Genomic DNA, 22185 nt, shown 5'->3' on the forward strand with positions numbered 1-22185 from the left:
TTTAGTTTACCGCTTCCGAAAATGCTTTTCTCGATATTATGGCTATCCATAGTGAACTGTTTTTGCTGTTCTAGGCATCTCCAAATTGTTTCATATAGAACAACATGGGAGTAACTCACCAACTTAATAATTTGTTCATATATATTAAGAGGATGTCACACCCACATGTGTTGTCTCCGTCTTACAAATGTACAACATAGCAAAAACTGTTTTCTTGCACCATGTTTGTTGTGGAACTACCAAATTTTCACAACATGTAAAGAAGAAATTTATCTGTGCAACAGCGTACTTTTTTTTAAATAGCACTATCGAATCATTTTTTGTAAGCAAATCAAAAAAACCAAATGCTTAGAAGCAAATAACTTTTATTGTATTTATGTTATCTAAAATATGGGCATGCTGTTGTATAGATAATTTTCCACCCTATATTATGTTTAGAAATTTCGGAACCATTACTACAAACACAGAAAGATAAAAGTTGTCCCACGTAAAACAGTTTTTGCTATATTGTACATTTGTAAGACGGAGACAACACATGCGGGTGTGACATTCTCTTAATCTGATTTGGACATTAACATTTCTGCCCTGCTACTTAGCAGAATTTTCACTTTTCTACCTGCATGTCCTAAAATAAATATTTACTCTCTGTTAAATTTAAATAGGTAATTTACCAAAAAATCAACCAGTATTTAATCATAGACTGCATATTGAGTCACGCCGCAAATATCTTGAAAAAGAAAATATGACAAGGTTACTGAACTTGAAACCGATATCATAGATGATGAATATTTATTTACTGTAAAATAGGCTATTGAATTAATCGATTTTATTTAGTTTATCGCAACGTGAAATTTTTGATCGTGAACACAAAAAGAAGTTATTGAGTCTAGCCAAAGAACATGAAAAAGCTAGAGAACTTGCAAATGTTCAATGTTATCGGATGCCTCGAGATATCAAAGGTGATCAGATGGAGTATTAGATGGCTGAGTATGAAGTGGTTAAGGCACCAAATATTACTGAACAATAAAAATGGGAAGAAGAACAAATGTCTTCTGCTGTTTATAAATTTGGTGCTAAAAGACAAGAAAAAGAACAATATGAATTATTGATTGATAATCAAATAGATTTTATTCAAACTGCAAATTTACCTGGCACTCATGAAGATATATGTTAATACCCTTTAACAAAATAATTTATATTTAATGTTTTTTTTTTGTTTTTGCTTTTAAGGAAAAACCGGAAATTACTGAAAAACAAAAGAAAAACCTTAAAATAGAAGAGACAAAAAATAATGCTTATACATAAATTCAAAAAAGATTTAATAAGAGCTATTGAAGACCATCAGGTAATAATTTTATTTGAATTAACACTTCATTTAATTAAGCCTTAAAATATAAATTTTTTATTTTACTTAGATACTTATCATAAAAGGTGTACTGGTTCTGGTAAAACAACACAAATTCCTCAATATTTATATAAAGCTGGTTTCACAGAGAATAATAAAATAATTGTATGCATTCAACCTAGAAGAGTTGCTTTTATGTCAATTGCAGCTCGTGTATCTGAAGAGATGTCTGTTAAACTTAGAAATGAAGTAAACAATCTAATTATATTTTAAAAGAAATACAAATTAATATATTGACATTTGATACAATTTCAGGTTGGTTACAGTTAAAGTTTTGAAGAATGCACTTCAGAGCGTACTATATCAAATACATGACTGATGGAATATTGCATAGAGAGTTTTTGCCTGAACCAGATTTACAGTCTTATAGTGTGATGATTGTAGATGAAGCTCATGAATGTACCTTTTATACTGATATTTTATTTGGTTTAGTAACAGATGTTATACGATTCAGACTAGATTTGAAATTACTAATATCAAGTGCCACTTTAGACGCCCAGAAGTTTTTGATGATGCACCTATATTTAGAATACCTGGTAAACATTGTTTAAATTTTATAATTTCTTTGTGTAAATACTAAATTTATTTTTGTATGTCTGTTATCAGAAGACGTTTCCCTGTAGATATATACTACACAAAAGCACCTGAGGCAGATTATATTGATGCCTGTGTTGTATCTAAAAAGAATTCCAGATACATGTAACACAGCCCCTCGGAGATATACTAGTCTTTTTTAACTGGCCAGGAAGAAATTGAAACTTGTAATAAACTACTGCAGAAGCGTGTTGTAGACTTGGTTCTCAAATCAAAGAACTGATTTCATTACCAGTTTATAGTAATTTACCTACTGAGATGCAAGCCAAAATTGTTGAGCCTACACCTCCCAACGCTAGAAAAGTCATTCTTAATTTTTTTTTTTTTCTAGTAAATTTAATTAAAAATAATAATGTTATGAATTTTACTTTAGGTTGTTTCAGCCACTAATATAGCAGAAACTTCTTTAACAATTGACAATATTATTTATGTTATTGACCCAGGGTTTTGTAAACAAAATAATTTCAATTCACGTACTGGCATGGAATCTTCAATAGTTGTACCAATATCAAAGGTAAATTATTTGTAAAGATGGATTTGCATTTATACTATTTTTTATTAATGTTAATACTTTAGGCAAGTGTTAATCAAACAGCTGGAAGAGCTGGTTGAGTAGCTGCTGGTAAATGTTTTCGCTTGTATACATCAAAAAAAGCTTGGGGCTTATAAAAGTGAACTTGAAGACAATACAGTTCCAGAGATTCAAAGAATTAATTTGGGCAATCCTGTGTTGATTTCAAAGGCTCTTGGTATTCATGACTTGATACATTTTGATTTTTTAGATCCTCTTCCGCACAAAACCTTAGTAAGTTAATTTAATTTATAAAATCTAATTTTTTTTTTTTTTAAATCCTTATTTTTAAAGTGCTTGCATTGGACACAACTTTATGCATTGGGAGCATTGAATCACAAGGGTGAATTAACCAAATTAGGACGTCCTATTGCTGAATTCCCATTAGACCCAATGATGGAAAAAATGCTCTTGGCTTCGTAGAAGTTAGTATCTCTAATTTGTCCTAAACATATTTATAGGTAATATAGGATAATAAGAAGATATAATATTATATTTATTACACTATTAAAATTTATGCAACAAAATAAAAATAAGACAATGGCTTGGTGTGGTGCGGTGGCTGCAATCAGTATGCAAAGTGATTGAGAGTATGCTTCGCCTGCTGCAACTAGTTCCCGAATGGGTGACCACCTGGGTTCTTAGTGGCAAAAACCTTGCCACTCATACACATGTTGCTAACCAATCCAATTTTACCAATTGTAACCCCCTACAATAGCTAATAGTTGCCGGGTTCAAGACCAATAAAAAAATATAATAAAAATAAATAAATAAAACTATTTTAATTTACAATGGTCAATTATTATTTTTAATCATTCTAACAATGACAAAATTAATGTTGATTTTTAAATTTAAACCTTTATTGTATTTTATACTCTTAAAAATTATCATCTAACTATTTTGTAATTTCAGGTATAAATCTTCAGAAGAAATTGCTTCCATAGCAGCAATGTTAACTGTAAATAGCGCTATATTTTACAGACCCACAGATAAAATAATTTTAGCTGATACAGCTCATAAATTTTTTTTTTTACAAACTGGTGATCATTTTGCTTTATTAAACATTTATAATCAATGGGACAATACAGATTTTAGTACAAATTGGTGTTATGAAAATTATATTCAACATAGATCAATGCGCAGAGCTCGGGATGCCAGAGATCAATTAGTTGGTTTAATGCAACGTGTTGAAATGGATATAGTATCAAATCCATCCAAAACTGTTAATATTCGAAAAGTATGACAATATTATTTTTATAAATTACATGAGCAATTTAAATTTTTTACATAAATATATTTTATTTGTTTAAGGCCATAACTGCTGGTTATTTTTATCACATTGCAAGATTGTCAAAAGATCATTATCGTACTGTTAAACATAATCAAACCGTTATTATTCATCCAAATAGCAGTTTATTTGAAGAACTTCCAAGATGGGTTTTATGCTATGAGTTGGTATCACGGTTATCTACTCAGGTTGGGAATCGGCGTAGAATTCTCCATAGCGAGTTTTGACCCGCGTGACGTGCATGCGAACTAACCAGCGCTGCCTGTCACAGGACCATTGATTAGTGAATATATGATGACAAACACTTGTTGATATAATGATTATTTGTATTAGTAACATTGTTTTAATGTATTAATTACTATTAAATATTGTTAAACATTAATTGTATAATTGTATATTAGTATATAGGTAGTTATTTTATATAATATAATATTAACTACAATGGGAAAGTGCTGCATTGTTAATTATACTTCGGGCTACAAGAGCAATAAAGAAACAGTTTTTAAATTTTCTGCTCCAAAAGATTTAAATTTACGAAAGGATTACAGGACATTTAAAGATGCGATTAAATATATCAATTGTTGGGAAAATTAAATGCATATGGGTAACATTGAGCCTAATGAGTTTTTGTCGTCACAGACAGCACAAGGACTATGTGTTACTTTACATTGTACAATAGAACTTTCAATGTGCTTGTTAGAAAAATGTAATTTTGACTATGTTCTAACTGGTAAAATTTGTCAGGACGATTTAGAAGTAAACATTAGTAAATGTATATTAAATATTAAAGTAAAATAACTGAATTGCCGTGTTAATATTATTTTGTTTAGAAATTCTTTGGTATTACGAGACAAGCAGCTGGACCCAACGACCATCCTACCTTCCCAACATTTTTGCACCTGTACAAGATACTTTCAGTACATTCGGTTTTAAAACCACTTAAACAAGGAAATTGTACTATAACAGATGCTGATGTGCCAAAAATATCTTTGGCAGATCTTCGAGAAATTTTTCATGACAAAACCTCTGCAAGATTTGAAAAAATTGTAAAACTGAAAGAAATATTGGACAGTTTGATTGCTAACAACGAGTGGGAAGCTTGTGAAATATTGCCATTTGTGGATTCAGAAAGCGATTCAAGTATTAGAGACTGCATAGTCTACTATGTGTGTGGGTATGTTACTAGAAAAATTTTAAAATATAAAAAATGCCCAACATGCATAGAATTTTTGAAAAGTGGTGACATTGCACATAAATCAGGTGAACTAGTCGTAGCTAAATCTAAAGGACAATTAATTCACCCTAATAAATTTTTATTTGAATTTTTGAGTTCAGTGGAACATTTTTTTTCTTAACATTGTGAAGCCTTGATGTTTTTGAAAAAGTAATTACTGATGTGACTAGTAATATCCAATTTAAGTACACCTGCAGTGTACACATAGTTGATGTCACTACGGAAATAATAGTCTATTATATTCAGATGAGGATGAGACAATATTCTTACCAAGAAACTCTTAAACTTAAAACAATTTCAAGAGAAAAAAAATGTATCAAAATTATATCACACTTCATAATATGTTATACTAAGCCACTAAGGAAATTCTAGTATAACTTTCAACTTTCTCTTAATGTTTGCATCTATTTTTATTTTGTTATAGTATTTGACTATTGTCTTCTGTTATAAGACAGTATTACCTATTATTATGTACTATTTGCTTTTAAGTTTTTACATATTTTTAAAATATTACCATTTGTTATACGACAGTAAGATTATTATTATTTACCATTTCCTGGTATAAATTTTTAAGTTATTATATATTTTTAAAATTTTACCATTTGACTATTGTCTTCTGTTATATAACAGTAATATTATTATTATTTGTTTTATATTATATATATTATATTATATTACAACATTAAAAATATTTAACTTTTATAAGTTATAGTAACAATTATGTATTATTATTCATTATTGCTTTGTCTGTTTCAGGTTAAAAGAATCCGCATAAGATATAAACTCTGGTCTTTAATGGGGTGGGGCTTATTTTGGACACTCAAAATTATCAAAGTACCTAGCTCCATTCACTATATACGTGCTAAGATCATGATACTGTAATTTTAGTAATTTTATACATACAGATATAAGAATATATTTTGCCATAACCTTGAAATTAAAGTTGTCACGAAATTACGACTGATGTGGTGAAGTTGTTTTGGAAAGTACAGACTGTATACAATTTAAATTCATACATCACATTTTTAAGTTTAAAGATAGCTTTAATTTATTTTTTTTTTTTAACAAAATTTAACAAATCACATTCTTTTAACACATTTCTTTCTTTCAATTTTTTTAAAGTTATTAGTTAATTGAATACTATGTTATCTGATCAGTCTAATTAGTTTGAATAAAAGAAACTATTAACTAATAAAGTGTGTAATTAATTGTTTGGTATACAAAAATAATAGATACACCTCCACTAAGAAAATAAGCATATTGTTATTTACAGTCATGGATAGACAATGGTACAATATTGAATATACATAATATTCTGGAAATAATGTTAATGTAAAATTATTTCTAATTAGTAATATTTATAACAAATTGCATATTCATAGATTACATTTCTGTAAAATATAATTAAATATGGGTCTACACACTGTTCGTCGTAATAAAAAAACAGAATACAATTTTGAAATCAACAATAATAATATTCATTATATTTATAAAAATTATAATTGGTAAATTCTTAAATTCAAATAGAATTATTATGTTACATGTCATCCTTGTGACCTGATAATATGTTAACAAAATTAAAAATATCAAGTAAACTGGGTAAGCCAACAATCTTTGATTTTTATTGTGTTCTTCAAAACTAAAAACCAAATATCTTCATATTATTTTTCATTTAAACCTAAAAATATATATGTAATAAGAATTTTTAAACTAATGGTTTTCCCAAGGCTGGGCATTAACGAGTTGAAAAGTTAAAGTTAAGTTAAAAAGTTAATTTTATTTTAACTTTTTAACTTAACTAGTTACTTATGGTTTTTCATTAACTTAACTGTTAACTTACTAAATTTCTTTCTTAATTAACGTGACATTAACGAGTTAATTTTTCATTTTAAGAAGTATGTTAAGTTAATTTATTTTGTTTTTAATTTTATAATATTTCACTATTTCAGTCTATTTCGTTTTCATGTCAAAAAATATGAATCGTAAATTGTTTAAAGTTAAAAATGTATATCATTCGAATCTAACTTATATGGAAATACTGTATGGAGTATTAACACTATATCCTATAATTTAGTTTGGGGTTGGAAAAAAATTAAGTACGCTAGTGTTGTATAAACAAATTAACTTTTTTTTAACTTAATAAAATGTTAACAAAAAGTGTGTATTAACTTTTAACTCAACTGAGTTAACCTACAGTTAAATTAACTTTTAACTTTTAACTTTTTATTATTGGTGCATATTAACTTAACTTAACTGAGTTAAAAAAAATCATTAACTTGCCCAGCCTTGGGTTTTTCTTTTTTAGTTACAGTATACTTAAATAAATAAATTATCAAAAGATGAAAAAGCAAACTTAATCTAAAGTGTAAAAGATTTTTATCACTTAAGTAAATTACAATTGAGCGATTGTTTTATGATTTTACTATTTTAAATTATTTTCATAATTAGGTTACTTACAAAATATTTTATGTTTTAAAAATATAATCAGAAAGAAAAACATTTAGGATGTTATTATACATATAAGTGAATTTAAAAAATGTATATTATGTATATTTCAAATTTTCATACTTTGGCTTTCGGAGTTGAACTTTGTTTTCCAGATGATGTAACTTGTTCATTACTATTACTATTTTTAACAGAGAAATTTTGAATTTTAAGTGATTGTTATATTATGGTAATTTCATCATTTATTTTTATGGCTTATAAAAAAAAATTAAAAAAATTTTATTAAATATTATCAACATTATACATTTCAGAATAAACATATAAATATTCTTTATTATTTACCTTTGGTGAAGATGTTATAGAAGTTGATGAAGAAGCTACAGGTTGATTACTAAGAGGTTTCCTGTTTGAGTTTTTAGTTACATTACTGTGTGCTGAATGTACATGGTTTTCAAACTGTTTATACATGCCAAATGTTACAGTACAAACACTACATTTGTAAAGTAAATGCGCCGGCTTTAATGTTATAGAGTGGTCATGGCTTACATGGTTTAATAACTTCCATTGATAAACTTCAGCACATATTGGACATCTAATTTTGAAATTATTTAAAATATGAACATACTATATCTAGAGATAATTATAAAAATAAATAATATTACCTTCCACCATCTTTTCCCTTGTTAGCAGCTTCTTGCATACTAGATGTGACCAAACCATGTGATCCTAGTAAATGTCTCTCAAGACCTTGATCAGTAAAAAAAAATCTAAATCGACACTTTTGACAGTTAAATGGTGGTTGTTTATAAATCATGATTGGATGAATTTTCACTTCATGTATCCACTGCATGTGATTACGTAATTGTTCTAGGTCTTTAACGTAGCTATCACATATTTCACAAATTATAAAAGCTTGTTTTTTGCTTCTATTAGTTGAAGTGGATGACGACTGAGTTTGTTGTGGTTTGGTTTTAGATATGGTAGACACAAAATCTGACTGTGTGCTATTCAATGTAAATGATTGAGGCAGAGTTATATCTATACTTGGCTGTTTAACAGATTTACTAATTTTTGAATTTTGCTAAAAATAAATACATAAAAAAGTTTTCTTAATTGGAAGTGATATCAGTATACGATTAATAATACCAATTTATCATGTTTAATACTAAAAAAAAATTACTAATAAATTTAATATTTTTAAAACAGTTTTTGTTTAATAACTTATTATTATTATGACTAAGATTTTGATGCATATAATGTTAAAATTTGCTTTAAATATATAGCTCTATAATCATGATCAATACAATATAGAATTATGAGTAAAATAAAAATGTATTGATTTGATAGTTCTGTTTTAATTTTTAATACATTTTTTTGCTAATTTTCAGATAGAGAATATACAACAAGTTATAAGTAGCATTATTATAAATTAAAAGTTATGTCCATACTGAATCTTTATACAAAATATTTATCATATTTCACAATAGTTTTTGGTGATAAAATTTTTTTAGTTGAATAAAAAATATTTTTATAGTATTTATTAATTAGAATATTAAATAAAAAATACATATTAGTTTTGAGTATGAAATTATTAAATTACAATTTTAAGGCATCAAAATTACAGCTTAAACTATAATTAAAATGGGTGCCGGTTGCCTGTTTGACGGCCGTGTGTTCGAAAGTCATGTGTTCGAAAGTTCATGTTATCGAAAAATCTTATCTTAGAAAAGCCATGTGTTCGACAAGTCATTTGTTTGAAAGATTATTTGTTAGAATTTAAAAAAAAAACTGCGAAACTAAGAATTCTAGAACATGATCCGATATATCTCACACAGAAAACAGGTTTTTCGTATTGCGTGAGTAATCGATAAGTAATCGATAAGTATAACTAAGTTTATAGCTTAGAAATATATTAATATAATTATAATGATTCTTTAAATTATGCTACAGGTCTATTAAACTTCATTAAGTTAATACAAAAAGTGCAAAATGAAACAGAATCAACAATTGAATAGCTTATACAAGGACGGATTTCAAAAAGAGCAAAAAAGAACGTCAATTTACAAAATGCTCGCCTTAAATGTATTCAACAAAGAATCTACGATGACGATAACTTAGACAAGTTAGAATTTTTAAAAGGCATTGCACATAATTTAACTTTATAAATATTTTTTTTTATTTTTTTATTTACATTTTTCTTATACATTTATAATAATAAACAACATAAACTCAGACAAATAGTAATTTATTCTATAAGACAAGAATGTATTCTAGGGAATATAACTATAAATATGTCTGGTTTAAAAAAAAATAATAATAATATATACCTACTATTATATTTTCATTAGTATGTGGGTTTGTTTTATTATATTTTATAAAATACATATTAATGTACTTTAGATTAGTCTGACAATTTTATTGAAACATAACTATTCGAACAAATTACCTTTCAAGCACATGACTTATAGAAACACATGGTTTTTCTAAGATACAATTTTTCGGTGACATGAACTTTCGAACACAAGACTTTCGTAAATATGATTTTCGGACAGTTGACACCCACCCGATTAAACTATAACCATAAGTCAGAACCTATAATGAAATTCAATTTATTTTTGAAGAATGGAATACAACCAGGTCGTATTATAATAAGATTGATAACTTTCATACTTTTTTTTCATTTTTAGGTTTGTAATTTTTAATTTAACATAATACAAATATTAATTACCTGATATTTGTTCATTGAATTAGGTGTAATACCAATAATTGGTTGATTGATTGGTTTAATACTAGTATTCTTAAGCAGAATTCCTGTAAACAAATATTATATGATATATTTTGATTGAATATATATTATTATATAGGTAATTAATATACATTAATCTAATAATTGTAATAGAAAGTAATCATTTGATAATATTTCCAACTTTTAATGTTATTTCATTTTATGTACCTACAATAAATTGTACTACCTATAATAAATATAACTGTTTTTTTATAGTTTTTGTTTAATTAGTTTTAATTAGTAATTGACAAACCTCCAAAAGTTTGATTTGGCAGTGTAGCTGGAAAAGAAGGCACCATTCCTGGAAACCGCTGTCCTGGTAAAACAGTACGGCCATGAGGTCTAACACCAGAAGAAAGAACGATTTTATTATATTGTTGCTGTTGTAATTGCAACATATTAGGATTGGGAAGTTGTTTAAATCCAGATATAGTTGCTTGGTAAACAGCATTACCATGACTCATTGAATGTTTATTTCGCAATACCCTGTATATTTTTGCCGGAGGTTCCCAATCTAATGGTGTTGCCTATAAGTAAACAATTAATAAATTAAATAAATTAAATTTACTTCATACACATAAATACATAATACATTACTCAGTTTAAAAAATCTAAATTATATGTACCTGATTGATTTCCGGTCGATATTGTTTTGAACAAGAAATCAAATGTCTCGTTAATTTACCCATATTTTTATTTTCAAATGGACAACATGGACATTGATGGAGAGCTGGACCTCTTTCTAAGCGCCCTCTAATATTATGTATATCCATATTGTGTTGTAATATTTCATGAGGACTGCGTACTTGGAAAGTACAAAAATTACATCTATAGCAGTAATTGGCTGTCATATGTGGAGTCTCTAAATGATGATCCATTACTAAACTTGATTCAGTTTTAAAATTACACAATTCACATTTTTTTAAACCAAATTGGAATGGATCATTATTCTCTTTACTAAATTCTAAAGTTTTAATTAAAGAACTAATAGTCATGTGAGTTTCTTTAGGACATTTATCAACTTCGCGATCTCTTTTTCTTCTCTGTGTAACTAATAGATCAAGTTGAACATGCTCTTTAACAAGGTTTATACCTATTTGCATGAAAAACTTACCCAATGGATTATCAAAGTAGTTGGAACTTTGAATTTCTGGTTTAACAACTTCAGTTTTCTTTTCATCAGATTCAACAGTGAGAACGGTAATGCTTTTTTTAAAATCCATTGATTCAGACAAATTTTTGGATATTGAATCATCCTTTTTAGTACTTTCTAATACATAAAACATTTTATGATCACCGTTTTTATTATTTTTAAGACTATTTTCTTTACAGCCATCTCTTATTTTTTCGCAACGAGACACATCATTTTCTAACTCATCAATATCCATCTTTTCATAAGTTTCCGATCTTTTACTACTCTTTTCTTTCTGATTATTTTCGTTTTTCTTATCTGAAGATTCTTTGCAATGAGTTTCATCTTCATCTTCTTTAGCAACTTTTATTTTTTTTAAATTTTCAATGTATTCTTTAAATTGTTTATTGGATGGCTTTTCATAGATATAAGGCACAATAAAAGATGGGGCTTCAGCAACAAACATATCATCAGTTAAAGTTGGTAATATAATTGGAGGTTTTGGAACATTTGTAGGTACTGTAACAGGAGTTGGTAAAGTAGTTAATATAAAAGGATTGATAGTAGTTTGCAAGTGTTGTACTCGATTATAGGAATTTTGAATCGATTTAGTAACGGTTCGAGTAACATTCGTTGCACTACTTGAGGTGTTTGATTGCATAGATACCGCAATAGGTAAGTTACTTTGTCCTATTAACATGTTAGTATCAATGATAACTAAGTTCTGTTTTTTTTTATTACTTTTTTGTTTTGTTTCAGCAGCAGTTTTTACAAATTTTTTAGTGTCATTAACAACAATTGGTTTGGTTATCATTGGTGATTTCTTAGGTAAAATTTTAGTGTTGTCATCTACTATTACACTATCTTCCTTCTCTTTGTCGTTATCACTAAAACTTTTGTGTTTGTTTATATTCCGTGTACTTCTACGTGGAGTTAAGGTTATGTCAGGTAAACTTTTAATTTTTTTTTTTCCACTACTACCAGAATTTTGCATTGGATTTGGAACTTTAACAATAGTCACAGATTTATCAAGATTAATTCTAGAATCTTCTAATGATAATTTTATCTCATTTGACCTACTTTCAGTATCGTTTTGATCAATTATTTCATCTTCTTCATTGTCCTCTTCACCTTCATCATCCATTTGTTCATTGTCTTCTGTTTTTTGTTCATTGACTGTATCATTGGCTTCCATTTGTTTTTCATTGTCATTGATATTTATTTCTTTGGTACGATTATAACTGTTTTCTGGATCAAACAAATCGTCACTATTTATGGTTGCATTTTCACTGTGAAGAGTCTGATCATCTTCGATAACATTATTATCTGATTTACAGTCTGTATTATTAATTTGATGTTCATTTTCACTATCATTATCTTCATAATTTATTTCACAGTAATCCTCTTCACCATCATTACTTTTATCAGAATTTAAAATAGAACCACAGTTCTGTTCATTCTTATCAATCATTTTATTGGTTTTTCGTGAATCAATTGATTGTTTAAGTTGTTCAGAATTTGCACAGATATTAGTTATTACCAACTAATTTGACTCCTAGAACAAACCATAAATCAAAAATTAAGTTATTTTAATTTTGAAAAATATATACTGGAGGACTTTGGCATTCTCATTTAAACTATAACTACTAATATATAAAAATGTTAATTAGACATGTGCAACAAAGAATAAATTACCTATAATTTAATTAAATGTTTAAAGATTAAGATTAACATACTTAAATTTGTTTCATTAATTTGCTTAATGTCTGTGTCTGCCATTTCATTGAATAGTTAAGCTAATGAAAATGAATCTGAAAATAAACATTGATATTAAACATTTTAATTTTTAAATAAAAGCTAAATCTACAATATGATATATTATGTAATACCCAAAACATAAAAACTACTTAGTATTAACGCAGTATTAATAGTGTGAATAATTGTTAGTTGATTTAATTAAAATTGCTGATTGATATAATTTGTCGATAAAGTAGAAACAAAATTAAGTAATAACTATTGTAACAATAGCTATAACAGTTATAACATAACAGAATAAGTATACATATTTTCAAATTCAAATTAAATGCTTACAGTTAAGTACATTTTCAAACATTTTTAAATACCAGTATTAAGCATTTGTTATTTATTAAAGTTATAACTAATAGACATTGAAATACATATACCTAGTATCTAAATAAAATAAAAATAACAAATTTAATAAATTAAAAAAATAAAATGCATGTAAAGCTTATGGAATGATCAAATTAGAAGCATTAACAAAATCAGATGAAATATTGGCATTAAATTGTACAATAAGTGGTCTATCATCTAAACATAAAAAATAAATATTTTTATAAAAAAGAATTTAGTTTGAAATTGACAAACATATTTAAACACACCTGTACCAGTTTGGAATTAATGTGCCCTAGTCTCAGCTGACATAACAATTGACCATTATCATTGGTGTCAAACATAAATTACATTCATACAAACGAATCAATTTCCGAAATTATAATCTAAAAAAATAAGAAATTATTTAGCTAATCATTTTTAATATGATATTAATGTTAATGCATTTTAAACTTGCAAGTTAAAACACAATGTTTAAAACAAATACCTATGTACACTTACCTGCTACCACGGCGGCACGGCCCATTGGTGCACATATTAAAACAACCTTTTTACTTGGATCATCAAATAGATTAATAACTGGATTATTAGACATACACGAAACAATTTTTTTTTATTTCATTACTTAAATTGGAAACATAAAACGAAATTTCAAATGAACATTTAACATGTAGGAAATTAGAATGTTACGAGCATGAATGAATCACAACCACAGTGATCCACATTCCACAGCGGGCAGTGACAGTGCGCCGTTCAGCAGTTTCTAAATTCTTATCAATTATCAAAAATACTGTGGTGAGACCTATTGACTAATGGACAGCGCTTAGAGAGAGAAACTAGTGGACGAGATTAGAAAGAGAAAGAACTATGCGTTTGGGAATACGCTCGATTAGTGTGACATCACAATTCTTATCAATTCTTATCAAAATTATGATTTGGATCCAAACAAATATTGTAGTCTATAGTTCTAATATACTGTATAGTGCATACCTTTATAAATCGTTTGTACTTTTGTGTAATTTAAATTGAAAATTGAAAAAAGAAATTTTTACTATTATTTTAAGTTCTGTTAGTAAAAAGCAATGGCTGGAAATCATTTATTATCAATAACATCAATTTCAGACTATTTCAAAAATAATATCTAACAACTTAAAAGAGGTGAAATAGCTTATAAAGACAATCATGTTCTTAAATTTCAAATGGATCCTAATTTAGGTATAGTTGTGGGGAAGTTAAACCTAGTATGCGTAGTGATCCATACAAAGTTGAAATTTTAATGAATGATGATCGTATTACAAATTGTAAATGCTCTTGCCCTCGAGGCACAGCTATTTGCCATCACATAGCTGCCTTAGCTTTATACACTCATTATAATCTAAGTTCTACTGATAAATCTTGCTTGTGGAGTGCTAGGAAAAATAATTTGTCAACAGAAATTAAAACCATTAATCAAATACATGGAAGTATTGATTTTCCAAATACCATTGTTTCAGAAACAGATATAAACATTTTTAAAGAGGAAATATCCAATTTAGCAGAACCCGTTGGTTTTTCTTGGTTGTTACAACCTGAACCAGAATCATCTGAAAATAATATAGCATTAGTTAAGACGATTGGTCCAGAAATTAGACGTTTAGTTAGAATGAAAGATTTTATTTCTCTTAAAAAATTGTTATTCACTAAATGTCATATTGATGATAGCACTATATTACAGTTGGTTAAAGACACTACAGGACAGCAAAAAAATTCTTTATGGTTTCATTATAGGCAACATAGATTGACAGGTAGTAATTTTGGTGAAGTTCTAGCTGCTTGTAAAAGAAATAAGTTCCCAAAGTCATTATTTAAACAATTGGAAAATAATAATAATATTACTGGTGTGCATGCTGTACAATGGGGTATTACCAATGAGATTTGTGGTATTAAGGTTCTAGAACAAGATCAAAATGTAAATGTAAAACCGACTGGGCTGTGGTTAAAAAATAGTGGATTATTAGGTGCTACACCAGATGGACTTGTTAATTCAAGTCATATTGTAGAAGTGAAATGTCCATGGAAGTATAGGAATGCAGTTCTTGAAGTTGAAATTACAAAAAATCATGATTATATTTTATATAAAGAAAATAATGAATTATTTGTAAATAAAACACATCCATATTGGGACCAGATTCAAGGCCAACTCTATTTAACCAATCGTCAATTTTGTTATTTGGTTATTTGGAATCCCAAACAGGCATTAATAACAGAAATCGAAAAAGATGTTAATTGGATAGAAAATTTAGAAATTCTGGAAACATTTTTCATTGACAAATATATACCTTATCTTGTTGAAATGTAGTTTTTTAAATGTTTTTTAAATTTAAGAGTTTAAAATTTAGTTTTGCTGATGAGTTATATTGTTTATTTTTAAATATGTATTTTATAATTCATTAAAGAAAAGTGCCTGAGTTAAATGTTGATATTTATTACAAATTACAATTATCTTCTTAAATAACGTACATGATTCAATATTAATGATATAAGTATATAAATGAACATAATTTACCGAGGCTTTTTCCTAAATAATAATAATAAAAAAAAAGAATATAATTTACATACCCACCTAAAATAAGTATATTGAAACAAATTAATTATAATAGATAGAACAAATATTTGATTAAATTTATTTAATTTTAAATTTCGTGACAAAATATTTAATTATTTACATACTTTCTCGAACTTCATGTAAAAGTGGCCTATGCAAATTAGTTAGTGCTGCAACAACTTTAAAAATATATTCAGCTTGTTTAAGCATAGTAAATGGAATAAAATCTAAAATTTTGTAACATTTAATACGTTGAATTGCCCTCTCAATATATATTCGAGCTTTTGCTATTGATTCAGTCTGAATAATTTGTTGTGGAGTAAATTGTGGAGTATCTAAGAGAGTTGGAATATTTAGTGAAACTCCAGGAGGTAAAATATCACCAATTAAAAATCTCTTATCTGCCATAACAACGTCACCTGGGATTAATTATTCTAAGATACCACTTTTTTAAGTTATAATTTTATCAGAGGTTGATCCTGGATATAAGCTGCTCACAAATGTAACATCACTATTTGGAGCAATTCCAATAAGGACTTTCCAGGTGTTTCTGTGTTTATAACTACTGTAAGTATCCCGTTGTATATTCATTGATTGGCGGGATACTGATGTATAAATTTCAGTGCAATCAATTATAACTCTACAGCTGGGAAACGATTTAAATGCATTTGGCAAACAAGCCTTATTCTTATACCTTGATGGCATTTCTTTCATAAATTTAGAAAAAAGAGAGTTATGTAAAATATTTATCCAAGTAATAATTATATTACTAACAGTGGATTTACTACACTTAAACCTTACAGATAAATCAAAATGAGGGAAATTATGTCTTAATTTAAATAAGGTCATAAGAATCTGATCAGGCTTACTAATAGTTTAACAGTCCATTTTAAATAATAATTAAGTTCTACATTTTTAACTAAATTGTAAAGTGCCATAAACACAGCATTAGAGAATAGAGAGTAACCCTGTGTATGAATTTATCAAATCATCATTTTGACTTAGGTTTTCATAAGTAAAGGCAATTGATAAATTATTTAATTTTAATTTTAATTCTTCGTTTTTTTTTTGTAAAAAATAATTGTCAGCATCAACAACAATGGAACTATTTACATTCTGGATTTTTGATTGCACACTAAAAAATAAATATATATATATTTATACATGTTTGATTAACTTTAATATTTTTTACTTATTGCATACTTAATATACCTTAAATTTGATGATGATTTTAATGATAAATTTAATGGTTCGTCACTAATATCATTCATTGTATTTGTTTCTGAAATACTTTCATGGTTATCATCTGAGATATAATTGCTATCAGCTTGCATGGTTATTATTTTTCTAGTAGAACTCCGTTTTTTCTTTTTCTCTGGTGTTAAATGATGTGGAATAAAGTGATGAGGTCGGTGAAGGAGAATTGTAGGCCCATTATTTTTTTTTCCATCTTTGAAATGACAACTACAAATACGGGCACCTGGTCCAGGTTCATCTGTTCTTCTACGCAAGTAGATAAATATATATATATATATATATATATCGATTATCATAATTAATATTATTTAAAACAATTTAAAAATGCATTATATTATAAGCAATATGAAAATTAAATAACCTTAGCAACTTGATCCAGCTTTTCTTCAGTTTTAGCTCTTTGGGAAAGCGATAAAATTTACAATTATCTTTTTCATTATAATGGACACACCCAAATGCCCAACAAAGCACCATTTTGAAGCATAAAATAATTTAATTACTGCACAGACAACTAAATTTAAAAATATAGTTGTATATGTTAAAAGCAAAATAAGCAGCTAGCAAATAATAAGCAGTAGGTAGGTACAATATATAATAACTTACCTCAATATTCAGATTACAACAATTGGTAGAAGTAAAGAACACACGGGATTAACAACTACTAACTACTAAATCTTAAATTTGACTCCATAAAATATTAAAAAAATCGTACTTCAGTCTTTATTATATGCTTAAAAGTTTTTTAAGTGTATTTCCACATTAAAATATTGGTTTGTTTGGATCCAGTTCCTATCACTGATAAGGTTTGATAACAAATATGACGTAGACACTAATCGAGCGTATATCATGGAGGACCATTTACATTAAGTGATAAAATAAAGTCTAAAGCTTTGTAGTTGAAAAAAAATGTTTATACGGTATACTTAAAATAGTATTGAAGTCATAGTTGATCATCCCGGATTTTTAGGAGTATTTAATATTGCATGTATTAATATATTTTTGGGGTTATTTTATTTTAATTTATTTCATTTTATTTTTACGGACAAATTGATGTAATTGTTAATTAATCAGCGCTGTGAAATAATTCATATATATAACCTGCAATCAAAAGAAACCATTAATAAACAAAAAAAAATTTTTAATTTCCACCGTGAATCTTAAGATCCCTGTTTGATCCTCTTTAAAATATAAATATTAGAAAATTCTTTCTTATCGCACATCTAGATCATTAGAGAAACCGTACTATTCTAAATATTAAGTACGTATGTTTTGTTTTTTAAAATTAATATTGTATATTTAAATTAAATATTGCTTGATAGCTGGCGCTACTGAGCTGTGCGTTGATAGATCAGTCAGTCAGCTTACTGTTATCTGTATGTATACAGATAGCAAGAGATTGCTCCTTTTGTTTTAATCATACCTACCTTAAATCTATGATTTTTTTAGGAATATAAATCTTGTCAATATAGCTACTCATAAATCATATTAAACCAATTAGTACCTAATTACCAAGAAATAAGTTACTATTATATCTTTATCAAATATCAAAAATCTAATAGTTTCTACAAATTTAATTTTGGTTTATTTTTAAAATAGATGGGAAAATAAATTAATAACTAATATATTTGTATTGTGCCCATTATGGTTTGTAGAGTAGGTACGATGTACAATCGTAATATCAACAGATTTAAAAATAACATTGTGTTGCGTCGTTGCGTGTAATAACCTTAATGGAAATTAATTAATAATGTCAGCAACCAATAGAGGATGTCTACAACGTATTCAATTATGCGTCGACAATCACGGATCAAACTTTGAACAATATATTTGATTAATTGTGTAGTTATAAAATAACTGTTGTACCTAATCAATTTTTAATAAATAATTTTATACCCATATTATGTTAGTCTTGTTTATAACACTTAAAAAAAAAATTCGTAAAAAAATTCAAAATGTAACCAATAATAAATCAATAAATTATCTATAAATTAATTTATGCATTTTAAAGAATCGTAAAAAAATGTATTATTTATTAAAATTGAAGTGGCTCTTATTTAGTCAATTTTTAATTTAGAACCATAGTTGATGCATCAAAATTACTTTAAAAAAATAGACCTATCCGAATATAATGTTCAAAATAGGTGTTGCTATAAAAAAAAAAAAAAACACAAAACATTTTTTAGGCGCGTACGCAGACCGAAATAATGAAAAATTTGTAATGTATCTGTATATAAATGTGTATTTATGTACCACTAGCTTGTCAAAAAAAAGTCAATTTATTCCAATGTAATCCGGTCAATAAATTCAGTGTTCCCTAAATTGGCGAGCACACTGTAGATGGTTTATAATAGTGGTAACGATTTTAGACGTGTTTTTAAAATACACGTGTACACGACTTGTACACGTGTATTTTAAATACACGTATAATTGATTCGTGTATTTTAAATACACGTGTAATTGATTCGTGTATTTTAAATACACGTGTAATTAATTCGTGTATTTTAAATACACGTGTAATTGGTTCGTGTAATTAATATTCCATGAATAAAAATTATATTTATTAAAAAATATTACGCTTCATAATTTATTAGTATTTATAACTATTTATTCAGTACTAACAATAATAATAACATTTGAAACAATATTAATACTAATAATAATAATTTAACAATAAATGAATACAGGAAAACAACAAAAAATACCTATTTAGTACCAAAAAAAAATTTAATTATAATCCAGTTAATATTAAATAATAATAAATAAATAATTTTAATATATCATACTTTAATAGATAGTTTTAATTTTAAATCATCAGCTGTTTATTCTGATGCAAAAATACAAGTAAATTTACATTTTCTGGTGATAAGGAAGCTCTTTTTCGGGTGACTATATTACCAGCAGTTGAAAAACAACGTTCAGCACTCACTGATGTTGCAGTAATTGTCATATACTTTTTAGCAAGTTTACCTATTGTCGGATATTTTGAATATCGTGTTTTCCACCACTCTAAGGGATCTAATGTAAATCTCAACTGCGGTTCTGCTAAATAGTTTTGAAATTCTTTTGTTAGATCATTTTCTTCATTGTTTATTCCAAATATATATTCAAGATCACTTCTATGTTTATTTTGTTGTTCTTGAGAAGCTGTAGTTATTTCATTGGGCTCGAGATAATTATTTTGGTTGATTATTTGTTTTATTTTAGAGCGGATTGCCTCATGATTAGATAATACTTCGTGGTCTAAGTCTTTAAATCTAGGATCCAAGAATGAAGATATTTGTTCTAATAATACAGATTCAGTTGAATCCCATTCAAGCGAAAAGCGGCGTTTAATTTCTGAAGCTAATGTTTGTTTCAATGTTTGTACAATGGTATCTTCATTTTCATGACATTGCATTAAATGTTTTTCAATAATTTGTTTTAATAATGGTCTAATCATTGATATTGACGAATTATTTTCCGTACAAAAAATGTTTGTAGTGACATAAATCGGTTTAAGAAATTGTATGAGCGACTCGATAAATAACCATTCATGTTCTTTAATTTCGAGTTTTTGAACCATAGATTGAGATGTTATAGTTCGATCTGCTAAAACATTGAATATTGCACATCTATTCAAAACGAGACGTTCCATCATAAGGTATATAGAATTCCACCTTGTCTTACAACTCTGAAGTAAAGTTGTTTTTGTTAAGCCAAGTAATTCTTGTTTTTCTTCAAGTGATGTTTTAGCTAATGTTGAATGTACAATTTTACAATTCTACAATCTACAATTTTATTGCATTGTTTTATTATATTAACTATATTTTCATTTTTTAAGACACAATTAACGGCAAGTTGTAGAGTATGTGCTGCACATTTAACATTATAAATTTCGGGACTTATCAAAGGAATGGCATTAGTTATATTTTTCGCATTATCAGTTACTATTGCTAATATTTTGTTAGTAATATCCCATTTGCCAAAAGTATTTATAAGTTGTTCTGATACATTTTCTGCAGTATGACGCTTATCCATTTCGTGTGTAGTCAACACCACTTAGAATCAATTACGTGAGCGGTCACTGTAATATACGATTCCTGTGAAATCGAGGTCCAACAGTCGGTTGTGCAACATATACTAGAAGCATCTTGCAAGTCGTTTTTAATAAGTTCTTCAATAATTGAAGATAATATTTTTAATCTAGTTTTAATTGCTTCTTCTTTGCATGGCTTGTAGCTTGGTTCTACTACAGACATGAAATCATGAAAACCATTACTTGAGCAAAATGACAATGGCCACTGATTTACAGCTATCATTTTAGCTAATGCTTTGTTAATTAATTCACACCTGTATTTCGAACAAGAACGTGCATTATTGCCATTGTTTGTGTTTTGATAATGTATATTTGTTCGTCTCTTTCTCTTTCTTGATCATCCATTTTTTTCAAGGTTTATTTCTTTATTTGTCTCATCAATATCCATAACTTCGTCACTGTCGTTTTCCGGTTGCTGTTCATCGTGTGTCCTTGGTCTAATAATAAATATTTAAAAAAAAATCGGTTTATAGTTTATTTAATTTATTTATTATACATTATACTTTTATTTACCACTAAGAAAAGTTTTGCACTGATTTTTTATATTTTAGATTCTAAGTGAATGAAATGTATAAAGTTAAATTTAAGTTTTTCGTATGTAGGGACACAATTATTAATAACAGAAAAGATTTGAGTATACAAAATTGAAACGTTACTACCAAAGTTATGTATAATCTGCTTTAAA

At 27.2% G+C, this 22185-nt stretch overlaps 2 protein-coding genes and 1 pseudogene across 2 annotated transcripts; 1 reads left to right on the plus strand and 2 right to left on the minus strand.

Moving 5' to 3' along the window:
* The first annotated feature begins 1045 nt into the window (after positions 1-1045).
* Positions 1046-6764, plus strand: LOC132937326 (probable pre-mRNA-splicing factor ATP-dependent RNA helicase mog-4; annotated as a pseudogene).
* LOC132934887 (MOG interacting and ectopic P-granules protein 1-like) lies at positions 6637-14204 on the minus strand. The gene is given in 10 exon segments (XM_061001290.1): positions 6637-6770; positions 7880-8129; positions 8200-8618; positions 10266-10348; positions 10576-10849; positions 10949-12985; positions 12987-13009; positions 13191-13265; positions 13854-13970; positions 14086-14204. Coding segments are annotated over 8 exon segments (3135 nt in total). The 5' UTR covers positions 13234-13265; positions 13854-13970; positions 14086-14204; the 3' UTR covers positions 6637-6764.
* A 6024-nt stretch (positions 14205-20228) lies between these two features.
* On the minus strand, positions 20229-21442 carry LOC132937336 (E3 SUMO-protein ligase ZBED1-like). The gene is made up of 2 exons (XM_061004164.1): positions 21257-21442; positions 20229-21185 (listed from the first exon to the last, which is right to left on the minus strand). The coding sequence occupies exons 1-2, from the start codon at positions 21440-21442 to the stop codon at positions 20229-20231; spliced, it is 1143 nt and encodes a 380-aa protein (XP_060860147.1).
* Between the last annotated feature and the right edge of the window lie 743 nt (positions 21443-22185).

The sequence above is a fragment of the Metopolophium dirhodum genome, chromosome 1 (assembly GCF_019925205.1).
Source record: "Metopolophium dirhodum isolate CAU chromosome 1, ASM1992520v1, whole genome shotgun sequence".
In the NCBI taxonomy this organism is placed as follows: domain Eukaryota; kingdom Metazoa; phylum Arthropoda; class Insecta; order Hemiptera; family Aphididae; genus Metopolophium; species Metopolophium dirhodum.